Source organism: Salvelinus alpinus, chromosome 2, assembly GCF_045679555.1.
Source record: "Salvelinus alpinus chromosome 2, SLU_Salpinus.1, whole genome shotgun sequence".
NCBI lineage: Eukaryota > Metazoa > Chordata > Actinopteri > Salmoniformes > Salmonidae > Salvelinus > Salvelinus alpinus.
Window position 1 is genome coordinate 56,741,675 of NC_092087.1, and position 24,528 is coordinate 56,766,202.

The following is a 24,528-nucleotide window of genomic DNA, read 5'->3' on the forward strand; positions in this document are numbered from 1 at the left end:
CTCATGGGATAGTTCAATGTCAGAAAAATGTACATTCAGTTAAGGTCTGAAATGTTACAGATTGTGCAATAGAAACTTAACCGTTGTGTAGTAAAAAATTACCCACCTTCACTAAACCCCTAAAATAAAGCAGCTTAATTTAATTTTAAACCCCAAATCTATTTTGCATGAAGAAACAACCTGTCATTCATCACAAACTTCGTGAATATCTGGGTTGTTCCTCTTCACAATGCAGAAAGACTGCATTTAATCAGTGGACACCACTCGTTTTTATTACAACACACCTGTCATAATTGTTTTCTTTACTAAAGTAGAGGTTTATTATTATTATTATTGCTAAAGGTACTGCATAGGTGTAAACATACATTTTATAGCAAGAGATAGCACTTGCATAGCCTAAGAAAGTAGCAGAAATGTGCAGAAAGTAGTTTTGAATGCATTTTATTGAAGGGGAACAATAACAGTCTTGAACTTTTTGGCAACATAGTGATATATTCTTATATACTGTATGTACGAGGAATTCAACTACAAAATACTAGTCTTCTCCCATTTTTTTTAACCATTGCCCACACCCACAAGGTGTATAAACAGTAAATAAGAATAAGATAATAGATACTAAACAAAAAACGTGAAGAACATACATTTATCAACTCTAATAAGCACATGTAGGACAGTATGCAAGTGTGTGCATGGACTTTGCAGATGTATTTCTCACATGTGCAGCACATATTATTTGTTTTACAGTCCTTCTTTGGGGGACAGAATTGGCATATCTTCTTGCCTGCCCCAGCTGCAGTCTCAGGTGGATCAGGACAAGATTCAGCCCCCTGAACAGTTTTCACAAGCGCTGCAGAGGCTGCTGTGCGGGGGAGGCGCTCCCTTCTTTGAATGTGTGGGGTTACAAGTGCCTTTCCCAGCTGCTCCAGGAACACCCTACTCTTGTTCCGTCAATCAGGCATCCAGGTAGGGTTGATCTTGTTCCAGATCACAAAGGCATTGTATGAGGACACATCAATGATGTTATGGAAGATGACCAGGGGTCAGCGGGCAGTCATCCTCCTGCAGCTGTAAGTTCCAATCACCGTGTCCAGGTTGTCCACGCCTCCTGTGTTGTGGTTGTAGTCCAGAATGATGGCTGGCTTCCTGTCCTCATGATCACTGATTTCAGCTGTTTTGTGCAGTGTGCTCAGGAGGACCACATTATTGTTCCTCTTTGGGAGGTAAGAAACTAGAGTGGTGGTGGGGGTGAAGGCAAACTTTGATGAGAAGGCCTCTCTCCCCCTTGTTGCGAGGAGTGTAGGGGGGAGTTCAGGCTTGTTCTTTCGAACTGTGCCAACCATGGTGATCTTCCTCTTCAGGAGCTGCTGGCTGAGTTCAATCAGTAGCACACATAATCTCAATTTCTCATTGAATGTGTGTGTGTTTTTTTGTGGTGTGTAAATATTTGTAGAACTGCCGGGCCAGAAATTACCCTAAGATAATCTTTGTACCCTGGTGGTGTACAGATTTCATGGAAATATGTGACCCGACTCAGGAAACTAGGCGTATATCGCAAGTAACGACTTCACAGGAGAGCTGTTTGAACGTAATCATTTTTTTTTTGTGGCAGAAATGCCTTCTCGAACACGTGAACTTTCATGTGCGTTAATATCAAACTCATATGCCATCTGTAAATGCGAATAAAATTGTTAAATTACGAAGCCTAGTTGGTTCAGCCACAGAAAAGGGAGCAACCTTCCCACTAGCCATGATTGGCTGAGATAATGAGTGGGTTGGACATGCCGAGAGATGAGTTTGGATTGGTCTACCATATAGCACGTGTCTGTCTATTGGAGCTGGTCAGTATGTTTAGGTAATCGTGTCGAACGCGGCTTAAAAAAAAACATTTAGTACAACTGCATAAACCTAATGTCAAGTTAAAGTGTACTGTTAGCTAGCTAACGTTAGCTGGCTGGCTGGCTCGCTAGCTAACGTTATGTGTATGCTCTCCACTTTCTGGAGGACCGAGTTTTGAAATCATTGGAATTCGAGTATGATAGCTAAGGAGATGGAGAAAACACCAGTCTGGATTACTTTGTCAAACTAAGGCAACCATGCATGGCATCAGATGTGTCCAACCACGATGTATACTGGTTATATTTTCAGATATTACACGTTTCTAATTTTGACAGAAAGTGGTTTCATTTCAAGTGTACTGTTAGCTAGCTAACGTTAGCTGGCTGGGTCGCTAGCTAACGCTATGTGTATGATCTTATTCTTCGTATCTCAGACACATTTGCTTGACTAGTTATAGCCATATAACCTGGTTGGTTAGCTACCTGCAGATTCATGCAGGGTAGTAACGTCATGAGTTGTGATAATGGGCCATTGTTTAGCTAGCTAGCTACATGTCTTAACAAAAGACTCCACTCTAATTTTGACAAAGTGTTTTAATTTCAAGTTAAAGTGTACTGTTAGCTAGCTGGCTCGCTAACTAACATTACTTCATGCGTTGGGATTCATTGTTTACCTAACTAGCTATCTAGCTACATTTCTTAGCAAAAGACTATCGTCTTATTGTGCCAGAGCGCAGAATAACACCAGTTGAATATGTCCGGTGTCAGTAAACGTCGGCAACAAAGCGTAATTCAATTGTTGCCAGCAGCACAGTTACAGTCACCAACTCTCTGGATAACATGAAAAAAGCCTAACCAGCTCTGCTAGGGCGAGTAAAATGGTCTGAGTGGGGTGTTCTCTCATTGGCTAGCTACTTCCAGACACACAATGTTAGCCAGTTAGCTTGGGTGCTTGACTGTAGTTGTGAGGTCAGAGCTTTCGGAACAACCCTACTTATTGGCCAGAGCGTCCAGTGTGCGCTCTGAACGTGAAACCACAGATAGAGCAATAGGGCGAGTAATATTCAGTGAGCTTCTCTCTCTCTCTCTCTCTCTCAGATATCTGGAAGTAGCTGGCAAGTTAGGAAGTTGGATCAACCCTTAAAGAGATGGGTGGGGCTAAGGCTTAAAAGGGTGCGAACAATGCTGAATGGGTGTAGACAAAGAAGGGCTCTCCAATAGTTGACCCATAACATTGAAAGACGGTTTTCTCAAAAGTGAGTTTACAAGTTGATCAACTTTCAAAAGCAGAATTACTCTCCCGTTGTTTCCTCAAATGCAGTGCATGATATACAATTTTGTAGCTCTGAGTCTCTACTTTTATCCAATGTCAAAAAACATTAAAACATTAAGCTCTTTCTATGACATAAGCTGATCCCTTATTGATGTTATCACATTTCAAGTAAGACCCAGATGCAGACAACGTCGAAGTAACAACAGTTTATTAATCCAACAGGGGCAGGCAAAAGACAGGTCAAGGGCAGGCAGTAAAGGTCAACACCGGGAAAACAGGAACAATCGAGAGACAGGAACAGAGGGGAAAACGCTGGTAGGCTTGACGAAACAAAACGAACTGACAACAGACAAACAGAGAACACCGGTATAAATACACAGGGGATAATGGGGAAGATGGGCGAAACCTGGAGGGGGGTGGAGACAATCACAAAGACAGGTGAAACAGATCACGGTGTGACAGATGTAACTTATTAAATCCACTTCAATATCAGTGTAGATGAATGGGAGGAGACAGGTTAAAGACGTATTTTTAAGTCTTGAGATAATTGAGACATGGATTGTGTATGTGCAGGACACAATATTTTAAGTGCCTTTGAATGGGATATGGTAGTAGGTGGGAGTCACACCTGTTTGAGTGTCTCAAGAACACAACTGTGGGAAGCATTGGAGTCAACATAGGCCAGCATCCCTGTGGAACGCTTTCGACACGTTGTAGAGTCCACGCCCGACAAATTGAGGGTGTTCTGAAGGCAAAAGTAGACGTCAAATGACCTAATAGCTGAAAATTCTGGAATACAGTTAAAATGTGTAGTCAGTGAGCAATTCGATCTTAAATAAGATACACTTTTCTCAGAATGTAATTAATTTATCTTTATTAATCTATTAGAATTGTCCGTCAAAACAAATCAACAATAAAACCTTATATACAAATCATAGCTAAGCTGACAGGCAGTGTAATAGGCACATGCATGTCCAAAGACAATCACACCATTTTCATTACATACAGGCTATATAAACATTCATGGAGAAAGATAACAACAATTGTACACCCATCAATTCATGAAACAGAATAAGATTCAATCACCAGACTAAGTGCTCTATTCAATCTGTAAACCTGAAGTGTTACATATTCTGGAATAGAAATGTAAAGGTAATTTACAATTGAGCCGACCCATTGTGAATGCAATCCCCGCTAAAGCAGGAACATTGCCTTTAAATTTCAGTCACGCTTTAAAGCTGAACTTCCGCAATGCGGATTGAATAGAGCCCTATGTCCTCTCCATGACAAACGTATATGCTAAAAAGACTTTTCACAAGGAATTTATATTTCTTAAGTTAAGTATATGATTTCCTTGTGCTTTGTCAGGTTGCTTTGTCTGTTTGTCTTTCTGTCCGTCTTTCTGAACCTCTTTGCTTAGTTGCAAATGAAGGATGCAGAGTTGGCTTTTACCACTTTAAAAAAAAAAGAATGGCATGGAATGGATAAGATATTTGAGTATTAATCTTTGGTATATTAGATAACATTAAACAGTCATCTCCGGTAGGATTGGAAGTATTTTGTCCGGTTTAGATTGACTGCATAAGTGTGTTTGTTGCAAATCAATAGAATATTCAATTAAATGATTTATGACATATCATGGGTCAATGGACTATGAATCAAATGGTATGGTAAAATCAGAAAATGGTTGCTATCTCCATCTTCATTTTTGGATAATTGTCATTGGTAGGTTTTGCGAAAATCCTCTCCCATTTCTTTCTTTTAGGTCTCAGCTCATAATTTTGTGATTGGACACTTGACTGATTTTGTATTTTCATCTACAATATAATTTTGATCAGGCATAACTGAACTGATCAATAAATACCGTAGGTCACAAATTATAGGTAAAAAAATATAAATATTTAGACTATGAATGAGTCAATAACCTGCTGAATGAGACAGAGCTACTATTGGGGCCATAGTTGTAATAGAAATGTACAATGTATCATAAAAGCCATGTGAAAAGATCAAGTCAAGGTAGGATTTATCTTTAATAACTTGCTGGTAGTGTCTACTAGAAGGTCTCTTATCTTAACAATTTCCTCTATCCCATTCCTAATAAGAAAAGTGAGCACACAACAAACAAATAAACTAATCATCCCCCACGTAAGGACTAAATGCACTTAGTTGAAGTCGGAAGTTTACATCAACTTAGGTTGGAGTGATTAAAACTCGTTTTTCAACCACACATTTCTTGTTAACAAACTATAGTTTTGGCAAGTCAGTTAGGACATCTACTTTGTGCATGACACAAGTCATTCTTCCAACAATTGTTTACAGACAGAATATTTCACTTATAATTCACTGTTTCACAATTCCAGTGGGTCAGAAGTTTACATACACTAAGTTGACAGTGCCTTTAAACAGCTTGGAAAATTCCAGAAAATGTCATGACTTTAGAAGCTTCTGATAGGCTAATATACATCATTTGAGTCAATTGGAGGTGTACCTGTGGATGTATTTCAAGGCCTACCTTCAAACTCAGTGCCTCTTTGCTTGACATCATGGGAAAATCAAAAGAAATCAGCCCAAAAAATCATTGGGAGCAATTTCCAAACTCCTGAAGGTACCGCGTTCATCTGTACAAACTATAGTACGCAAGTATAAACATCATGGGACCACGCAGCCGTCATACCGCTCAGGAAGGACACGCGTTCTGTCTCCTAGAGATGAACGTCCTTTGGTGCGAAAAGTGCAAATCAATCCCAGAACAACAGCAAAGGACCTTGTGAAGATGCTGGAGGAAACAGGTACAAAAGTATCTATATCCACAGTAAAACGTGTCCTATATCGACATAACCTGAAAGGCCGCTCAGCAAGGAAGAAAGCCACTGCTCCAAAAATACCAATAAAAAAGCCAGACTACGGTTTGCAACTGCACATGGGGACAAAGATCGTACTTTTTGGAGAAATGTCCTCTGGTCTGATGAAACAAAAATAGAACTGTTTGGCCATCATGACCATCGTTATGTTTGGAGGAAAAAGGGGGACGCTTGCAAGCCGAAGAACACCATCTCAACCATGAAACACGGGGGTGGCAGCATCATGTTGTGGGGGTGCTTTGCTGCAGGAGGGACTGGTGCACTTCACAAAATAGATAGCATCATGAGGTAGGAAAATTATGTAGATATATTGAAGTAACATCTCAAGACATCAGTCAGGATGTTAAAGCTTGGTCGCAAATGGGTCTTCCAAATGGACAATGACCCCAAGCATACTTCCAAAAGGTGTGGCAAAATGGCTTAAGGACAACAAAGTCAAGGTATTGGAGTGGCCATCACAAAGCCCTGACCTCAAACCTATAGAAAATTTGTGGGCAGAACTGAAAAAGCGTGTGCGAGCAAGGAGGCCTACAAACCTGACTCAGTTACAGCAGCTCTGTCAGGTGGAATGGGCCAAAATTCACCCAACTTATTGTGGGAAGCTTGTGGAAGTCTACCCGAAACGTTTGACCTAAGTTAAACAATTTAAAGGCAAGGCTACCAAATACTAATTGAGTGTATGTAAACTTCTGACCCACTGGGAATGTGATGAAAGAAATAAAAGCTGAAATAAATCATTTTTCTCTCTACTATTATTCTGACATTTCACATTCTTAAAATAATGTGGTGATCCTAACTGACCTAAGACGGTGATTTTTTTACGAGGATTAATTGTCAGGAATGGTGAAAAACAGAGTTTAAATGTATTTTGCTAAGGTGTATGTAAACTTCCGACTTCAACTGTAGATCACCTAGGTCAGTCATGGGCAACTTTGATGGGTCTGGGGGACACAAAAAACTGAACTCATTATGAGGGATGGTAGTTGCTTGCGGGTCACACCAACCACATTGATAGCAAAGCATTTTAGCAGCCTTCCTCTTGACAGCGGAGAGACATTGTTTTATAGTTAATTTCATGCAATTCTACACATTTTGCCATGGGGCGTAGAGAAAATGTGGAGCTTTAAAGAAAGTTTGCTACAATTCTACACATTTTGCCATGGGGCGGATAGAAGATTTAGCAATTTTGTAACACATTTCCTGCAATTCTACTCATTTTGCCATGGGCGGAGAAGAACATTTGCTGTTTTACAGCAACATTTTTGTAATTCTACACATTTTGCCATAGGCTGGAGAGAAATGTTTGCAGTATTTAATATGATATCTGAGTGAGACTGACTAAGAAAATCAATGGTGGCCCCCGGCCGGTAATTCAACCATGATTGCTGGTTTAGATAGCTGACCGCTAGACGAACTTACCAATCTAAAACATTTTAGCTGATATGGGCTAATTGACATAACAAGAGAAAAACTGCTGAAGCCACCAGTTGCCCATCCCTGACCTTGGTCATTATTTTCAGTGCAACGCTCTAAAGTTCCAAAGTGGGATACCTTTCACATGTAAAAGTCCCTGTGTGAACGGGTGAAAGCACATGTAAAATTTCCAGTAACAATTGCGATTCCCTGCTGATACAAAGATTGGTCCGTCATTCTTTGCTTTTGTGTGGTGGTGAATCGTCGCCGCCCTCAACCCAATTGGTCCATTGGACAGAAAGCGGCATCACCAGGCAGGAACTGGCTAAAGGCATGATGGGATTGTTATAGCGCTCACTAGAGGTAGTCCAGCTCCAGTGCATGACTTAGAGCCTCCAGGTCAGGCCGACACGACACTCTCCAGAAAGGCATGTTCTTCTGCAAGACACAAACAGACATGTTTAGAACATTGACTAAACTAGCTACTGCAAGGTACAAAAGGACATGTTTAACATGTAGGGCACTGGCTAAACTACATACTGAAAGACACAAACAGAATTTTTTTAAATGCTGAACACTGGCTAAACTAGGTAGCTAATGTAACTAGCTGAACACTGACTAATGTAACTAGCTGGCTATTATTGTTCGGTTAACCACAGTCAAGTTGCCTAAGCTTGGCGAGCTAATACAATCTTAGACAGTGTTGGAGAGGGTTCAGTCAAAATAATACCGAACACAATTTCATCCTGCAGGATATAAACATTATTTTGTTTTTTTCAAATAATAAGCAAACGCATCAAATAATGTGTGGGTGCATATTCGATTTAATCTGACTTCCTAGCATGAAAAATAAGGCAGGGGGTAATATCTTGTGTACCCCCACCCCTTTTCCTGGTTACATGTGCGTCTCACCTTCTTGGCTACAGACTCTTCCTCCACTCCGTCCCCTATGACCACGTACACTGCTCGCCGGCCGAACCTCTGGGCCACACGCTCAAAGCAGCTCTCTTTCCCTGGAAAATAAGTGTTGTGTTACTTTTTAAAAATGTTAAGTGTTTAAAAGTAACAGTTAACAAATAAGTGTTAAACATATGTAAGTGTTCAAATTGTTTACAAATTAAGCGTTAAAAGTGTTAAACGTAAGTGTTAACAAATACGTGTTTAAATAACCCTTTTTAATAAAAAATTCACAAACATAAACAAGGATCGCACAAAACCAAAGTCTGCTAGTACTAGATTGTTTTCGCACCGTGGTTGGGAAACATTTTCTGTCGGGTACTACTATCTGTGCACAATCAGCCCAACTGTAAATATAATATTCCTTCCTTGACACAATGACTTGCGCTTTTTAACCCTGACAAGTGTGCTACGCCATATGCTGTGTGCTACCTCACCTGTCTTGGTGGCACTGTAGATGTTCTCTATGGGGAACGCTGAGCCCAGACCGTAGAGCAGGACCTTGGACAGGGCTGGGATCAGCTGGGTGGTGGTCACCAGCACATTCACACAGTTTGGTCTGGAAACAGAGAGATGTCAACACATGATGTCAATATGTGTGTCATGTTCAAACAAGTACGATAATTGCATTGTGTCAGTTTGAATGGGACAAAAAAAAGTGTGACAAGGAAAAAATACCAGCCAAAGGGTATTTCAGCTCCCGATCTTAGTCTTGTCAATATTTCCTGGTTGTGAATATACTGTAGCTCTATAGAGCTCCAGGTTTAATTTCAATACTTATTTATTATATTTATTAACCATGCAAAACATTAATCGTCAATACATTTGGAGTACTGTCCGTTTCATTTTTATGGATTACATAGGCTAATATCACTTTACATTGTGTATTATTTTCTAAATAGTTCCACCATAGAGTAGCTAGGCAGTTGAGAAGGGGTGTGTCCTGACCTGGAGTTAATGAGGGCCAGGGCCTTGACAGCCTGGGTCAGCCACAGATCTGTCAGGACCTCCATCTCCCTCCGCAGCTGCAGCCATTCCTCCCGCTTGGGGCTGCCCACCAAACCTGACACAATCACAATCACACACTAACACATTATTCATCATCGATTGGTATACAAAAACAAAACACCGATTGATAGCTGAGCAGTATATGAAGATGCAAGGTTCATTATTTATTATGATCATGATTATACAGAATGAACAAATAAAATTTACATTGTGATTTGTATATCAGTTAACCGCTAGAGAATATTTTACACACACACACACACACACACACACACACACACACACACACACACACACACACACACACACACACACACACAGCCCTCTTCTAGCTCCTGTCAGAACCCACCTCCCACGTTGTTCTTGTAGGTGTTGTAGATCTCCTTTACTCTCCGGTAGCGGAAGGCTAGTTTCCTCATCCAGTCCACCCCACCATGGACACCTGAGCCCAGGCACAGAGTGCCGGCACCCGCAGGGCTCTGGAACCCGTCCGTGCCAAAGTTATACATGCTGCAAGACAACAACCAGGAGAGAGCTAAGCATGCGATAGAAGCATGCCAATGGCTAATGCCTAATCAATGTATACATTTAGTTGATGTTTGGTGGGATTTGACCAGTGCCTAAGACCAGAACCTGTAGTTACATGGAGTAGGCCTAGTATAATATAATAACTGAAGTAAGGTAACGAAATAATGGATTAATGCATTATGCAACAAAAAAAAGAGACCAATAATAAAAAGAAAGATGCCAACCATGAGAGAGAGAGGCCTTTGGTTTTAAGACCAATAGCTAACAGTATAATTGACACAATAAATCAAACAAATTGAATATAGAATACATCAATATTATAAGTGCGTTATATTTAAATGGGAGAACATGCAGTTTGCGAATCCAATGTAATGAGGTTCATAAATATTTTTGTGTGGAAAAGGGTAACATGTCCAAAAGCACTTAAACGGTAAGGAATACACATTTTGAGCAACGTCTTGCACTTTTTCAACTATTTCTTTGAAATCTATCCTAAAATTCTCCATCAATTTATGTAGTAAAATGTCTGGAATAAGCCAGACCGAGAGAATGACAGTACTGTTCTGATGAGACGTTGAAGAATGATGATACTGTTATTAAATTGCCATGGAGAGCGAGCGAGAGACGCATACACACACGCACACAGAAACACACACACAGAAAGGGACAGAGAGAGAGAGAGAGACAGCCCACTGGGCACAGATGTCAAGTCAACGTCTATTCCACGTTGGTTCAACGTAATTTCACTGAAATGACGAGGAAACAACGTTCATTCAACCAGTGTGTGTGCCCAGTGGGAGACGTTTTCAAGAAAGAGAGCAGGACATATTTTCAACATACCCCCCTCCTTTACTAAACCCACTCAGTGCTGGTTTAAGTGTGGGGCCGAGTTGAGTTCAAGAGGAAAACCTGTACAGTACCTCAGGTCCTGCCCATTGTCGTCTGACGCCACGTCATCAATATGAACTTGGTCACATTCCTGGGGAAGGAGAGGGAAAGAAAGCGGATATATTAGAGAGGGAGATCCGTTTCAGAGCTGTGCACGGGCAGGTTTCTTCTTAAGGGAGCCTAGGGGAACGATAGAACAAAATAAAACATGTTCAACAAAAGACAACAGGGAGGCGGAAATAGGCTGCTGGGACATCCAGGCGCCAGAAGACGAAAAAAATGTACTTGGAATATGGGAGCGTACCAGCTCTACCTGACACCACCACACTCCACTAATAAACCCCACTAAGATTTACACCACATCAACACCTTTTGCCAACTGCCAAAGAACCTTCAGATATATGCCCACTAAAAACAAGATCCGCTGAACAGTATTTTGTGTAGTATTCATGTATTATTATTAAATTATTAAGATTTCTGGACTTTTGATATATTGGAAGTAAGGTCTATAGTAGATATAAGGCAGGGTAGTGAACTACTATGCAAAAAGTAGCTTCCTCAAACAAATCCTAAAAACGAATTTCCCATGACGCTACTATACAATAGATGCACTATCCTCCCACCTCCTCTCCACCAAATCCCTTTGAATCTCCACTTCTGATCTGCTCTTCTCATTTCTTCCCTTCTTTTATCCCCTGAAACCTACTTCAGTAACTACTGACTTCAATCTCTTCTCTCACACAGCTACACCGGACTGAGACACAGGAAGACGCTAACTCATCACACTTACATATCAGCATCCCTCATTCCCCCAATGCTCCCCTGCGACCCAGCTCCCACAGACACAGAGGGAATCGATAACACGACCCACAGAACGCAATAGGCTAAGCTAGTTTTTTTTATAGGCAGCTCTAGACCCCGCAGCAGTCATTTCAACACCTCTCCAACTAATAGTGATTTAATGACATGAATTGGCATGTAAGGACAAGTACATATCTGACGTGCAAAATGAACAGTGGCAGATTTTAGGCTATTCTCATAGTACAAGACCACCACATTGTTGGAGTTAGTTAAATTAGCCTCCATTTCTTCTGAAAGCATGTTTCTCTATAACCTGGTTATCATAGAGCCTTTCCTAGCTCGTATCTCTTCGTCGCGTACAGGTTACTCAGCCTGTGGCATCTATTGACGCTCTATTAGCTGACAAACCTGAAGGAAAATTCCTTCATAAATCAACCACAGCATATGACTAACAAAGATGGCCGACACTAGTCTACTGTTTGTATGGGGAACTAACAACAGAGGCTGACAAATGGAAGGAACTTAAAAAGCGGGTTTGAAAACTGCTTTTTCTGCCTTCTTCCCCTCAGCTGTTCCTCCTCCCCACAACTAATCTCCCTTTAAGAGACAGACACACACCTATAATTAACAACTCAGTGTTCCTTCTCACCACAAACCAAATTTAAGCCTGGTCTTTGTTAGAACAAGGCCGTGGAATGCACAGAGAAAAACCTACCTGTTGTTCATGATGTTAAAAATGCTCAAGTTTAACCCTAGCCCACTTAAACAGTTAGGCTTTCAACTCAAATCTTTTGAGAATATGACAGAGTAACCCTAAAAATATGAAAGGGAATCTTTTTTTTTTTTTAAACGTGATGTAATATTGTCATGAGGATTGTCACATAAATCCTGGGAAAACTCCTGGCCCTACTGATAGTATCAATTGAGGATGATGGATATAAGCAATGTTATGGATGATGCATAATAAAGAGGATGGATGATGTATGTATGATTCATAATAACAACAGTATGGATGATCAATGATGGATAATAAGCACAAATATGGATGATAGATTATAAACACAAATGTGAATGTTAGATGATGGATGAGCAACAGTATGGATAACGGAGGATGGATAATGAGCAAAGGAATGGATAATATATGATCTAATCCATTAGGTAAATGAGTCTCACCTCCAGGTCGTTGAAAAATAGCCGTGAGTCGGCCAAGTTGAAGATCATTTCCTCCATCCACAGCCCCAGCGACACTGCCTTGGATGAGTCCTGCCAGGAGACACAAAGACATTACAAAGGTCAATACAGCTGTTTATACAAGGATGTACTTAGTTTTCATCTACTCTCCCATTGACACCAATGCATAACTAGGTGAAAATTTGACTAAAGTGGAAGTTAGGTTTCGCCCCTTCATGAACCAGTTGTTTACATGTGTTTAAGAGGACTTACTCTCGTAACATTACTTACATAGGTCATTGTTCATCTCAGGAAAGAAAATGTTGTCTCTCTTGATGTTATTGGGTATAAAACAGGTAGGACGTTTGGCACAGTGGTAAAGGATGTATGAATATATGAATGTTGATTTTCTGCACGACACACCGTTGAATCAGCAGGACACAACCAAGCTTCAAATAGCAAATGAACTTGACTCCATATCCACACAGATAGAATTGAAGTTCAGTTGAATAGACCTGACTGAGATGTCATAAGAGGTTTGGTATGTAATTATGACAAAGTGTTTAGTCTGATTATCTAACACAGGGTTTCCCTACCACTGGGCCCCGGACGGGTACCGGGCTGCAGAGAGTTTGCTACCAAGCTGCCTTGGCATAATTATATTTTTTCCCCTAGCCCACAGGATGGGTAATCAATTCACTCGGTTCTGCCAAGTCTGTGAGCCAGTAGTGCATGTCTTACTCCCTACAGCATCTTTGTGAAAATAGTGACACTCACAACACATGCTAATTGGACGGACTGGACCCCCATCATGTCTCTGACACAGAGCGAAAGCGCCTTGGTAGTTACAGTAGCAAGCTTACATGGACATGATTGAAGTGAGGTGAGTAAATAGCCTATGATCTAATAACTTTGCTAATAACAAAAGCCCCTAATTTCTTTAGCCAGCTAGCATCAGGGATATCTCTCAGGGATCCAACAATGGTTAGTTGAAATGGATTTAGTATTCTCCCAAGTGAAGCTTGCTTGCTAGACAGGAATTAGATTAAAATAATTGCAGAGGAAAATAAGAGGCAATATACAGTTGAAGTCGGAAGTTTACATACACCTTAGCCAAATACATTTAAACTCAGTTTTTCACAATTCCTGGCATTTAATCCTAGTAAATATTCCCTGTCTTAGGTCAGTTAGCATCACCAATTTACTTTAAGAATGTGAAATGTCAGAATAATAGTAGAGATAATTATTTATTTCAGCTTTTATTTCTTTCATCACATTCCCAGTGGGTCAGAAGTTTACATACACTAAATTAGTATTTGGTAGCATTGCCTTTAAATTGTTAAACTTGGGTCAAACGTTTCGGGTAGCCTTCCACAAGCTTCCCACAATAAGTTGGGTGAATTTTGGCCCATTCCTCCTGACAGAGCTGGTGTAACTGAATCAGGTTTGTAGGCCTCCTTGCTCGCACACGCTTTTTTTCACATTTTCTATGGGATTGAGGTCAGGGCTTTGTGATGGCCACTTTAATATCTTGACTTTGTTGTCTTTAAGCCATTTTGCCACACCTTTTGGAAGTATGCTTGGGGTCATTGTCCATTTGGAAGACCCATTTGCGACCAAGCTTTAACTTCCTGACTGATGTCTTGAGATGTTGCTTCAATATATCTACATAATTTTCTTTCCTCATGAAGCCATCTATTTTGTGAAGTGCACCAGTCCCTCCTGCAGCAAAGCACTCTCGCAACATGATGCTGCCACCCCCGTGTTTCATGGTTGGGATGGTGTTCTTCGGCTTGCAAGCATCCCTCTTTTTCCTCCAAACATAACGATGGTCATGGTGGCCAAACAGTTCTATTTTTGTTTCATCAGACCAGAGGACATTTCTCCAAAAAGTACAATCTTTGTCCCCATGTGCAGTTGCAAACTATAGTCTGGCTTTTTTATGGCGGTTTTGGAGCAGTCGCTTTCTTCCTTGTTGAGCAGCCTTTCAGGTTATGTCGATATAGGACTCGTTTTACTGTGGATATAGATACGTTTGTACCTGTTTCCTCCAGCATCTTAACAAGGACCGTTGCTGCTGTTCTGGGATTGATTCGCACTTTTCACACCAAAGGACGTTCATCTCTAGGAGACAGAATGCATCTCCTTCCTGAGCGGTATGACGGCTGCGTGGTCCCATGATGTTTATACTTGTGTACTATTGTTTGTACAGATGAACGTGGTACCTTCAGGCATTTGGAAATTACCTTAACCAGACTTGTGGAGGTCTACAATTTTTTGGGCAGATTTCTTTAAATTTTCCCATGATGTCAAGCAAAGAGGCACTGAGTTTGAAGGTAGGCCTTGAAATACATCCAGAGGTACACCTCCAATTGACTCAAATTATGTCAATTAGCCTATCAGAAGCTTCTAAAGCGATCATTTTCTGGAATTTTCCAAGCTGTTTAAAGTCACAGTCAACTTAGTTTATGTAAACTTCTGATCCACTGGAATTGTGAAACAGTGAATTATAAGTGAAATAATCTGTCTGTAAACAATTGTTGGAAAAATTACTTGTGACATGCACAAAGTAGATGTCCTAACGGATTTGCCAAAACTATAGTTTTTAACAAGAAATTTGTGGAGTGGTTGAAAAACGAGTTTTAATGACTCCAACCTAAATGTATGTAAACTTCCGACTTCAACTGTATACCGCTATGGTATATAGACTGTAATCAGAAGAAATACTTGTAGATGCACTTGTTTTGAGTCGCGTGTGCACCAGGTGCCATTCTAAACTCCAACCCCCCCTAACAGTCATTATTTTCTCCCTGTCCAAACAGCCTTCTAAAGACACTGGCAGCCCTTCTCTCAGATTGACAGGACAGGTTCTATCACCTGAGCAGGAAGTCTGATTACCTTTCTGTCAATCATTCTTTCCACCAAACTGCACCCTGCTTTTTCTCTCTTTCTGTTTCTGTCTCTTTCTCTACCTCTTTCTTTCTGTCACACACACAACACACACTCGCACATGTACAAATGCACAAACACACACACACGCACGCACGCACGCACGCACGCACGCACGCACGCACGCACGCACGCACACACAGTTATTGAAGAATTCAGGAATGAAGAAGATACGCTTTTCTAATGATGGGAGAATTACAAATCTTCCGCAGAGAACAGAGAAATCAGTTTGTCAGAAAACAGTCCAGTACATTGTTGTTGTGGGGAGTGGCTGGGCACCAGCAGGGCAGGTGGCTGTGTGCTATACTGTACTGGGGCTGTGGCTGTAGTGGTGGTTCTACAACTTGGCAGTGTGACAAAATTGGAGGAGTGAGGCATCAGTCAAAGGAGTGTTAGATTTGGAAAAATGACAGCCTTCCTCCCACCTCCAATTGATCCACAGCAAAGTGGATTTGGTGAATGAGGGGGCGAGGGAGGAAGGGGGGCAGAAAGAGAGTGTTGGGATGATGAGAATGAGGGGAGGTGGAGGAGAGGGAGGGAGTGTTTAGTTTAAATAGAGATAATTATCCGTAATCACACTCTCTGCTAAGTCTTCTTCAATGCAGAGGGAGGTAGCAATAACAATTACAGAGGTCCAGCTTACTCTTCTTGCTAATTACAGGCAGGAATACAGGCAGGAACAAGAAAATATCATAAAGCACAAAAACATCCAAAATCCAGACAATTTCACTGATGCCTTCAGTGGTGGACTTTTGTATTCAAATCGTTTACGCATAGAGGAAATTCACACTCTCTAAGAAAGAGAGAGAGAGCAAGAGAGAGAGATGGCGCAGGCACTGTATGAAAAATAAAATGCCATTGGACCAATAATGTAGGGAATAAACTCCTTATGTGCTCTAGAGTTTACCTTGGTTTTTCAAAGGCAGTGAAAACAGTTTTTCATCACTACCATTTGTTTTCTACCCCTTCCTGGGTCCAGGCTTCCCTTGCTTGCCTGAACACAGGCCAAACACTTGTTTACCTCAATGAGTTTGGTCATGATACAATGACTGTCATAAGGAAGGAGTTACAATATAGTCTGTCTGGTATAGACACAGCATAATTTTTTTTTTAAAGAAAAGTTGGGATCCTGTTTCTTTAATATAGGGAAACCTAAGCTAACATAAACATTGGTCATTGCCTGACAGTGAGCATTATTGTGAGAAGACATATCAAACTCACTCCTACCTAATTGAAAACCAATTCCTGGCTCGTAAATAATCCCACTAGGCCTTTGGTCGGAATCTTTTTTGGGGGATTTGAGGATTCTACCCCCCCCCCCCCTACCCAAAACCTTTTTTTTCTCTGGCATGTCTAAATTTTGATGTCAGAGCATGTCGGATTGAAGTTTGCCGTTTCAGCGGGGAAGCTGGGTGGGTGGAATCAGGAATTTGGCACATCAGTCAAATGTCAGCACTTCCATCCTCTCCTTTCTCCCCGACAATATGTTGAAAAAGAAACAACGGAGTGCCGAAATGGTGGAGCGCTTAGGCCTAATACTTGTTACTCTCTCCCCCTCTGGCTCTCTCTCTCTCCAACTCCACATTTACATCGTGTCAAACCGCAGCGGGACCGTGAGAATTCAAAACACTGTTGTGGCCAAAAAAAAGAAACATGACTATTGTTGCCCTCATCAGCTGCCTGTCTATTATGTAAAGGTTAATCAGCTGTCAATCAAACAGTGGGACGTGGGTTGGCCAAACAAGTCCCCTGGATTATATAAAGAGACAAGAGGGCACAGAAGGAAAACACCAAGCGTGTGAAAAGTCAAGGAGAGAGCAAAGGACAAAAACACTTCTTAAAAAGTTAGGCTTTAAGGAGTGAATCCTAACTTCCAGTAGAATATTAATTTAGTCCCATTGACATCAACGCACACAATTCCACTGGAAGTTAGGATTCACCCCAACTGATATTACATAGTTTATATCATCAAGTATTAGGGTTGCAAAGGGAGAGAATATTACTGGAAACATTTTAAGTTTACTAGTAAACCACCAGAATTTTGGTAACTTTCAAGTTTGTATTTTTATTTGATCAGATTACATCTAGTGGCCTTTTTGGGTACTTCAGATTATCACAGGTGTCTAATTATCTCTGGCCGTATCAAATGTAAAATATATACAAATAGGCCTCCTGAGTGGCGCAGAGGTCTAAGGCACTGCATCGTAGTGTTGTGGCATCACTACAGCCTGGGATTCGATCAACCGGCCGTGACCAGGGGTCCCATAGGGTGGCGCACAATTGGTCCAGCGTCGTCCGGGTTAGGGGAGGGTTTGGCCGGTGGGGCTTTCCTTGGCTCATCGCGCTCTAGCAACTCCATGTGGCGGGCTGGGTGCCTGCAGGATGACTTCAGTTGTCAATTGAACAGTGTTTCTTCCGGCACATTGGTGCAGCTGGCTTCTGGGTTAAGCTGGCGGGTGTTAAGAAGCGCGTTTTGGCAGGTCATGTTTTGGAGGACGCATGACTCGACCTTTGCCTCTCCCGAGCCCGTTGGAGAGTTGCAATGATGAGACATGATCGCAATTGGATATCACGAAAAAGGGGGTAAAATTACAAGAGAAAAACCCCCACTGTATATACAAATGACAAAATAAGAATGTGTTATGCTAATTACATTTTATTCAAGTATAAATGACCCAATGACCATAAATGACCTGTTATTCACCAAAATTACAGATGATTCCACTAACTTTGTTAAATTACCAGTAGCTTTGCAACTCTATCAAGGATTAGTTTAAATAAGCCGTCAAATACTTTCAGGGTTATTTAATTTGAAAAGTGATATGGGAGAGAGTGTTTTAAGTCATAAGTCCATTTTCTATACCTTGCCAAATCGTGTGGAGAAGCTCCCTGTGAGCAAAGAGTGGAAAATGATGATGGTCTCGTCAAGGTCCCACACAAACACACGCTGGAAAATAAGACAAAGACATATTTAGCCAAATAGAAAAAGAACATAATCTCTACGTTGAAGAGAAAATGACAGTGCGGGCTACACATACAAACTGATCAATCAGTAGAAAAATGACTTGGAAAATCATAAAAGACCACCAAGAGCTACTAAACTGTTCTGCCATTATTTGTAAATGTTGTGCACTCTTTTATGACTTTTACTGAGCGAGGTCTATAAATGACACTACTGATGATTTCTTTACAGTTATGAAAGTGCAACTTCACTTTAAACCAGCTGTCTAACTGTCAGTAACCTATGTTCTTACCTTTTTAATAACAGTATGTCTGTTGTGTGCCTATGTGTCTATAGTGTCTGTGGTCATATTGTAGCTTACTGTGTCAATGGCTACCATTGACGGGATGTGTGTGTGTGTGCACGTGTTTGTGACTTCCATGGACTGTAACATTACCTCTATATCTGAGTCCAGGGGGGGCTGTGGGTCACTGACTCTTTTCCTGCCCCTCAGTTTCCCGTCTGAGCTCCGTCTGGCTGGCACCCCCTCTGGCTCTTTCCCTGGGGTGGGGGGGCTAGGCGGCGGATGGTACTCTCCTGGAACACACACACACACACACACACATCCCGTCAATGAAAATGTCTAAAACACCAAAGAATACGACAGAAAGATAAATAGAATGTTAATAGGACAATAAATCATTCTCAAATAAAGAGACGAGGCGGGCCAACCATCTGTACCTGGGTGGGACTCAGGGCTGTGATTGGGCACCACGGCAGGGTGTTCTGGATGCTGATAGGGTATGGGCGTGGTGATGGCGCTAGGGCTGATGTTGCTGCTTGCGAGGTACGGGCTGTTGTAGTGTGTGTTGTAGTATGGCGAGTACTGGCTTTGGCTGTAGCTAGAGTACGCTGAGAAGTCCTGACAGATGGAATAGGATGAATATTAAACACTTCATAAGATGTATGAAAGAAAAATACATATTACAAATGATCACGTATTGGGCTTCTCTTTCTTCACAGATTTATAAAAAATATATATCTACCATGTCATGAAAGAGGCTATCACTGAAGCCAAATGAGTGGCACATTCTATTGTATGTTGCAGTATTCCAAACCCATTTAATGCCATCCCAGCCATTTGGAAACTTTTTGTACTGCGAGAGCTGTTTTTATTTGTATAAAAGATGTCGTCCATAATGGTGTGCGTATTACATCCTGTACTGACCTGTTGTGTGGGGTTGAATGGAGTTGAGCCTGTGATGGGGTTGGCGCCCTGGAAAATCCCAGAAGAAATACTGCTACCTGGAAAACAACATTAAACCAACGTTAAAAACGGACTCACATTGACTGACATTTACAGAAGTTGGACTTGCACTGAAAGCTCCATTGAATATATATTTTTATTGGTATTGTAATACCAATAAATTTCACAAATGGAAATAAAACAGGCAAATTTAAGAACGCAAGGCAGTTAAACGTAACTCAACAGAAATTGCACACCTATCGTACAAGTATATCAGTCAATTACCCCTCATTAATAGGCATAACTATGCATTTGTAACGATGTGTACTAAGTGGATCGTGAGACAGCATTAGCCCTAGAGTTGCAAAATTATGGTAACCTTCTGGTAAAATTCACAGGTTTTCCAAAAATCCCGGTTGGAAGATTTTCAGAATAAGCAGGAAACAACACCTACTGTAATGTAATCAACTCAACATGAATCACAGAAGTAGCTTCACAACATGGCCTTCAAACATTGACTTGCCTCAACCCCTCCAGGGAGTATGGCGCTTGATTTATGAGTCCCAACAAGAACAATGCAGTTGGGGGGGGAAGCCTGGTGTGCTAGCTAGCTACTCCATCAGTGTTATCAACTCTGCTGAAGGAATACCTTCCTCTGGGCTCTTTTCCCCAGCCACACTCGTTTGTTACCCCTCAACATCCCCTCTTTCCCTCCATCCCACCACCCCAAAACCTAACCTTAGATGAATGACTACCCAGAACCACCCGGGAGTCTCCCAGGACAACAAAACATAGTCTTCAAAGCAACAACACAAAGAAACCAGAAGGTCTCCAAATAAACAGTGGAGTTTCTGGTTTTGATTTGGTCTGTCCTTTGTAGTGTAGTGTGTGGTGTGTGTGTGCGTGTGTGTGTGTGCGTGTGTATGTGGGATGAAAGGTCTGGTGGTCTTGTACATGGAGTTGCCATGGGAGTTTGTTTCAAGCCACTCTAGGTTTTTGTTTACCTGTACTGAAACACATGAAAGAAAGCAGAGTCGTCCCATGTATTCCATTGTTAGAATACCAGTGTTTCAAGTCTTACTTTCTGACAACAACGGTAGCTGGCTGAAGCTGGAACAGACTGACATTTCGTCCAAGCTTAGATTTATGAATCTGCTACAAAATACAGAGCAAGACAAATATAACAAATATACAAAACTCTCTTTGAAGATCAATGTGGATTCTATAAACCTGCTTTGCTATAGGGCCATATTCTCATCTCTCAAGTTTTTTTATCTTGAGTCTCCTCTTTTGGGTCGTATTCATTAGGATCAAACAGAAGAAAACTGAACTTGCCCAATAAAAAACGCTCATTTCGGTTTTCCATTGCTACAGTGCGTACTCATGAATACGACTATGTTAACAGTGGCCCTGCATTCCCCTGTCAGTAAGTCCATGCAGTTCCTTCATTAGCCTCCCCTCCCAGCACCACAACATGCACCTTAACCTCTAACCTCTGACAGAGCAAGGTCAATTTCACGCTGCTTTGAAAGCCATCAAGTCCTACTGAGCCAAGCATGCTTTGGGTGCCGAAGAACTGGGGAATGTGTGGAGCACAGACACACACACGTGGAACACACGGACGCACACACAAACACACACAAGAGCGTGCTGGTTCGGGCCGGGCCGTGGTGTGGGTGTGTGGGGATGAAGGGGCCTGACCTCCAGAGAGGAGAGAGAGAGAGATTGCTGACGCCAGGCACCCAGACCGCAGCTAATGGAGAACAGGCGTGGAGGAGGACAGACGGGCACTGCTACGGACACCCACCTGGAAATGACAGGACCCCACTCACTCGGCTCCTAGTCAGAGGGCCACATCATGATGGAGAGATCAGAGAGAAAAAGAAAGCGAGAGGGAGGGAGGTACAGTGGCTTGCGAAAGTATTCACCACCCTTGGCATTTTTCCTATTTTGTTGCCTTACACCCTGGAATTAAAATAGTTTTTTAGGGGGTTTGTATTATTTGATTTACACAACATGCCTACCACTTTGAAGATGCAAAATATTTTTTATTATGAAACAAACAATAAATAAGACACTTTTTTTTTTTTACTTGAGTGTGCATAACTATTCACTCCCCCGAAGTCAATACTTTGTAGAGCCACCTTTTGCAGCAAATACAGCTGCAAGTCTCTTGGAGTATGTCTCTATAAGCTTGGCACATCTAGCCACTGGGATTTTTGCCCATTCTTCAAGGCAAAACTGCTCCAGCTCCTTCAAGTTGGATGGGTTCCGCTGGTGTACAGCAATCTTTAAGTCATACCACAGATTCTCAATTGGATTGAGGTCTGGGCTTTGACTAGGCCATTCCAAGACATTTAAATGTTTCCCCTTAAACCACTCGAGTGTTGCTTTAGCAGTATGCTTAGGGTCATTGTTCTGCTGGAAGGTGAACCTCTGTCCCAGTCTCAAATCTCTGGAAGACTGAAACAGGTTTCCCTCAAGAATTTCCCTGTATTTAGAGCCATCCATCATTCCTTAAATTCTGACCAGTTTACCAGTCCCTGCTGATGAAAAACATCCCCACAGCATGATGCTGCCACCACCATGCTTCACTGTGGGGATGTTGTTCTCGGAGTGATGAGAGGTGTTGGGTTTGCGCCAGATATAGCGTTTTCCTTGATGGCCAAAAAGCGCCATTTTAGTCTCATCTGACCAGAGTACCTTCTTCCATATGTTTGGGGAGTCTCCCACATGCCTTTTGGCGAACACCAAACATGTTTGCTTATTTTTTTCTGGACACTCTTCTGTAAAGCCCAGCTCTGTGGAGTGTATGGCTTAAAGTGGTCCTATGGACACATACTCCAATCTCCACTGTGGAGCTTTGCAGCTCCTTCAGGGTTATCTTTGGTCTCTTTGTTGCCTCTGATTAATGCCCTCCTTGCCTGGTCCGTGAGTTTTGGTGGGCGGCCCTCTCTTGGCAGGTTTGTTGTGGTGCCATATTCGTTCAATTTTTTTAATAATGGATTTAATGGTGCTCTGTGGGATGTTCAACGTTCTGGATATTTTTTTAAACCCAACCCTGATCTGTACTTCTCCACAACTTTGTCCCTGACCTGTTTGGAGAGCTCCTTATTCCTCATAGTACTGCTTGCTTAGTGGTGTTGCAGACTCTGGGGCCTTTCAGAACAGGTGTATATATACTAAGATCATGTGAGAGATCATGTGACATTTAGATTGCACACAGGTAGACTGTATTTAACTAATTATGTGACTTTTGAAGGTAATTGGATGCATCAGACCTTATTTAGGGGCTTCATAGCAAAGGGGGTGAATACATATGCACGCACCACTTTTCTTTCTTTCTTTCTTTATTTATTTTTTGAAACAAGTTATTGTTTTCATTTCACTTCAACAATTTGGACTATTTTGTGTATGTCCATTACGTGAAATCCAAATAAAATTCCTTTTAAATTACAGGTTGTAATGCAACAAAATAGGAAAAACACCTAGAGGGGTGAATACTTTTGTAAGGCACTGTAAGAGAAAGGACTGGCCATAGAAAAAAGGATAGATCTCAGCAAAAGAGAGAGGTAAAGTGAGTGTGTATGTGTGTGAGAGAGAGAGAAATAGAGGGAGGGATACAGTAAGGAGGAATGAAAGAGGGTAGGATGGCTAGCCATTTGTAAAGTAGCGAAGAGATCAGAGCGAAAGGCACAACGAGAGGTGGAGTACTGACCTTGTATGTATGTGTATTTGGGTGTTTGTGTGCCAGTATGTGTGCCAGTATGTGTGCATGCAATCATCTGTGTGTCCGTCTGTATTCATCAAGATCTCATTGTTTCCATTTGAAACTCGAAGTATGCACGTCTATTTTTTACCCATTCATGCTGCTTGGTTAGAGGGTTAAAACAGAAACAATTCAAAGGTTAACAGTTTAGGCATTATTTCAGAGTGGTTAAGGCAAGGGCTATGGTTTGGGGAAGGATCTGCAAAACTACCGACCTCATACCATCAAGTATCATCAAGTATTCTCACGGCTTGCTAGAGTATTCTGAACTGCCGTAGCGCAGTGGTCTGAGCAGCGCACTTTGGCTCCAAGCATCACCAGTTCCCACCCAGTGCTGGGCAAGTGTGTGTGTGTGTGTGTGTGTGTGTGTGTGTGTTAGGGTTTAATATTTTCCAGATAATCAACACATTCTTTCCCCCGAGAAAATTGAGAAATTACCAGACATCCTGGTATTACCGTGAAAACCAACAGTGCTATTTGAAAGCATTCACTGACTGTACAAAACATCTTCCTCATATTGAGTTGCCCTCGGAACAGTTTAAATTCATTGGGGCGTGGACTCTACAATGTGTTAAAAGCATTCCACAGGGATGCTGACCCATGTTGACTCCAACACTTCCCATAGTTGTGTCATGTTGGCTGGGTGTCCTTTTGGCGGTGAACCATTCTTGATACACATGGGAACCTGTGAAAAACCCAGCAGCGTGGCAGATCTTGACACACTCAAACCGGGGCGCCTGGCACCTACTACAAACCTCGATCAAAGGTACTGAAGTCTTTTGTCTTGCCCATTCACCCTCTGAATGGCACACATACACAATCCATGTCTCAATTGTCTCAAGGCTTAAAAATCCTTCTTTAACCTGTCTCCTCCCCTTCATCTCCACTG

The 24,528-nt window shown here is 41.7% G+C and overlaps 1 protein-coding gene across 1 annotated transcript in view; it reads right to left on the bottom strand.

Moving 5' to 3' along the window:
• Positions 1 to 3,965: 3,965 nt before the first annotated feature.
• Positions 3,966 to 24,528, bottom strand: part of LOC139565436 (eyes absent homolog 2-like) — a 61,506-nt gene continuing 40,943 nt past the window's right edge. The window contains exons 6-16 of the mRNA XM_071385783.1: positions 19,853 to 19,929; positions 19,366 to 19,546; positions 19,082 to 19,221; positions 18,547 to 18,630; positions 12,738 to 12,827; positions 10,796 to 10,854; positions 9,697 to 9,857; positions 9,288 to 9,402; positions 8,777 to 8,898; positions 8,295 to 8,395; positions 3,966 to 7,820 (exon numbers count right to left, since the gene is read on the bottom strand). Of these exons, the coding sequence (XP_071241884.1) occupies positions 7,740 to 7,820; positions 8,295 to 8,395; positions 8,777 to 8,898; positions 9,288 to 9,402; positions 9,697 to 9,857; positions 10,796 to 10,854; positions 12,738 to 12,827; positions 18,547 to 18,630; positions 19,082 to 19,221; positions 19,366 to 19,546; positions 19,853 to 19,929 (1,211 nt within the window). The 3' untranslated portion in view covers positions 3,966 to 7,739. The remainder of the gene's footprint in view (positions 7,821 to 8,294; positions 8,396 to 8,776; positions 8,899 to 9,287; positions 9,403 to 9,696; positions 9,858 to 10,795; positions 10,855 to 12,737; positions 12,828 to 18,546; positions 18,631 to 19,081; positions 19,222 to 19,365; positions 19,547 to 19,852; positions 19,930 to 24,528) is intronic.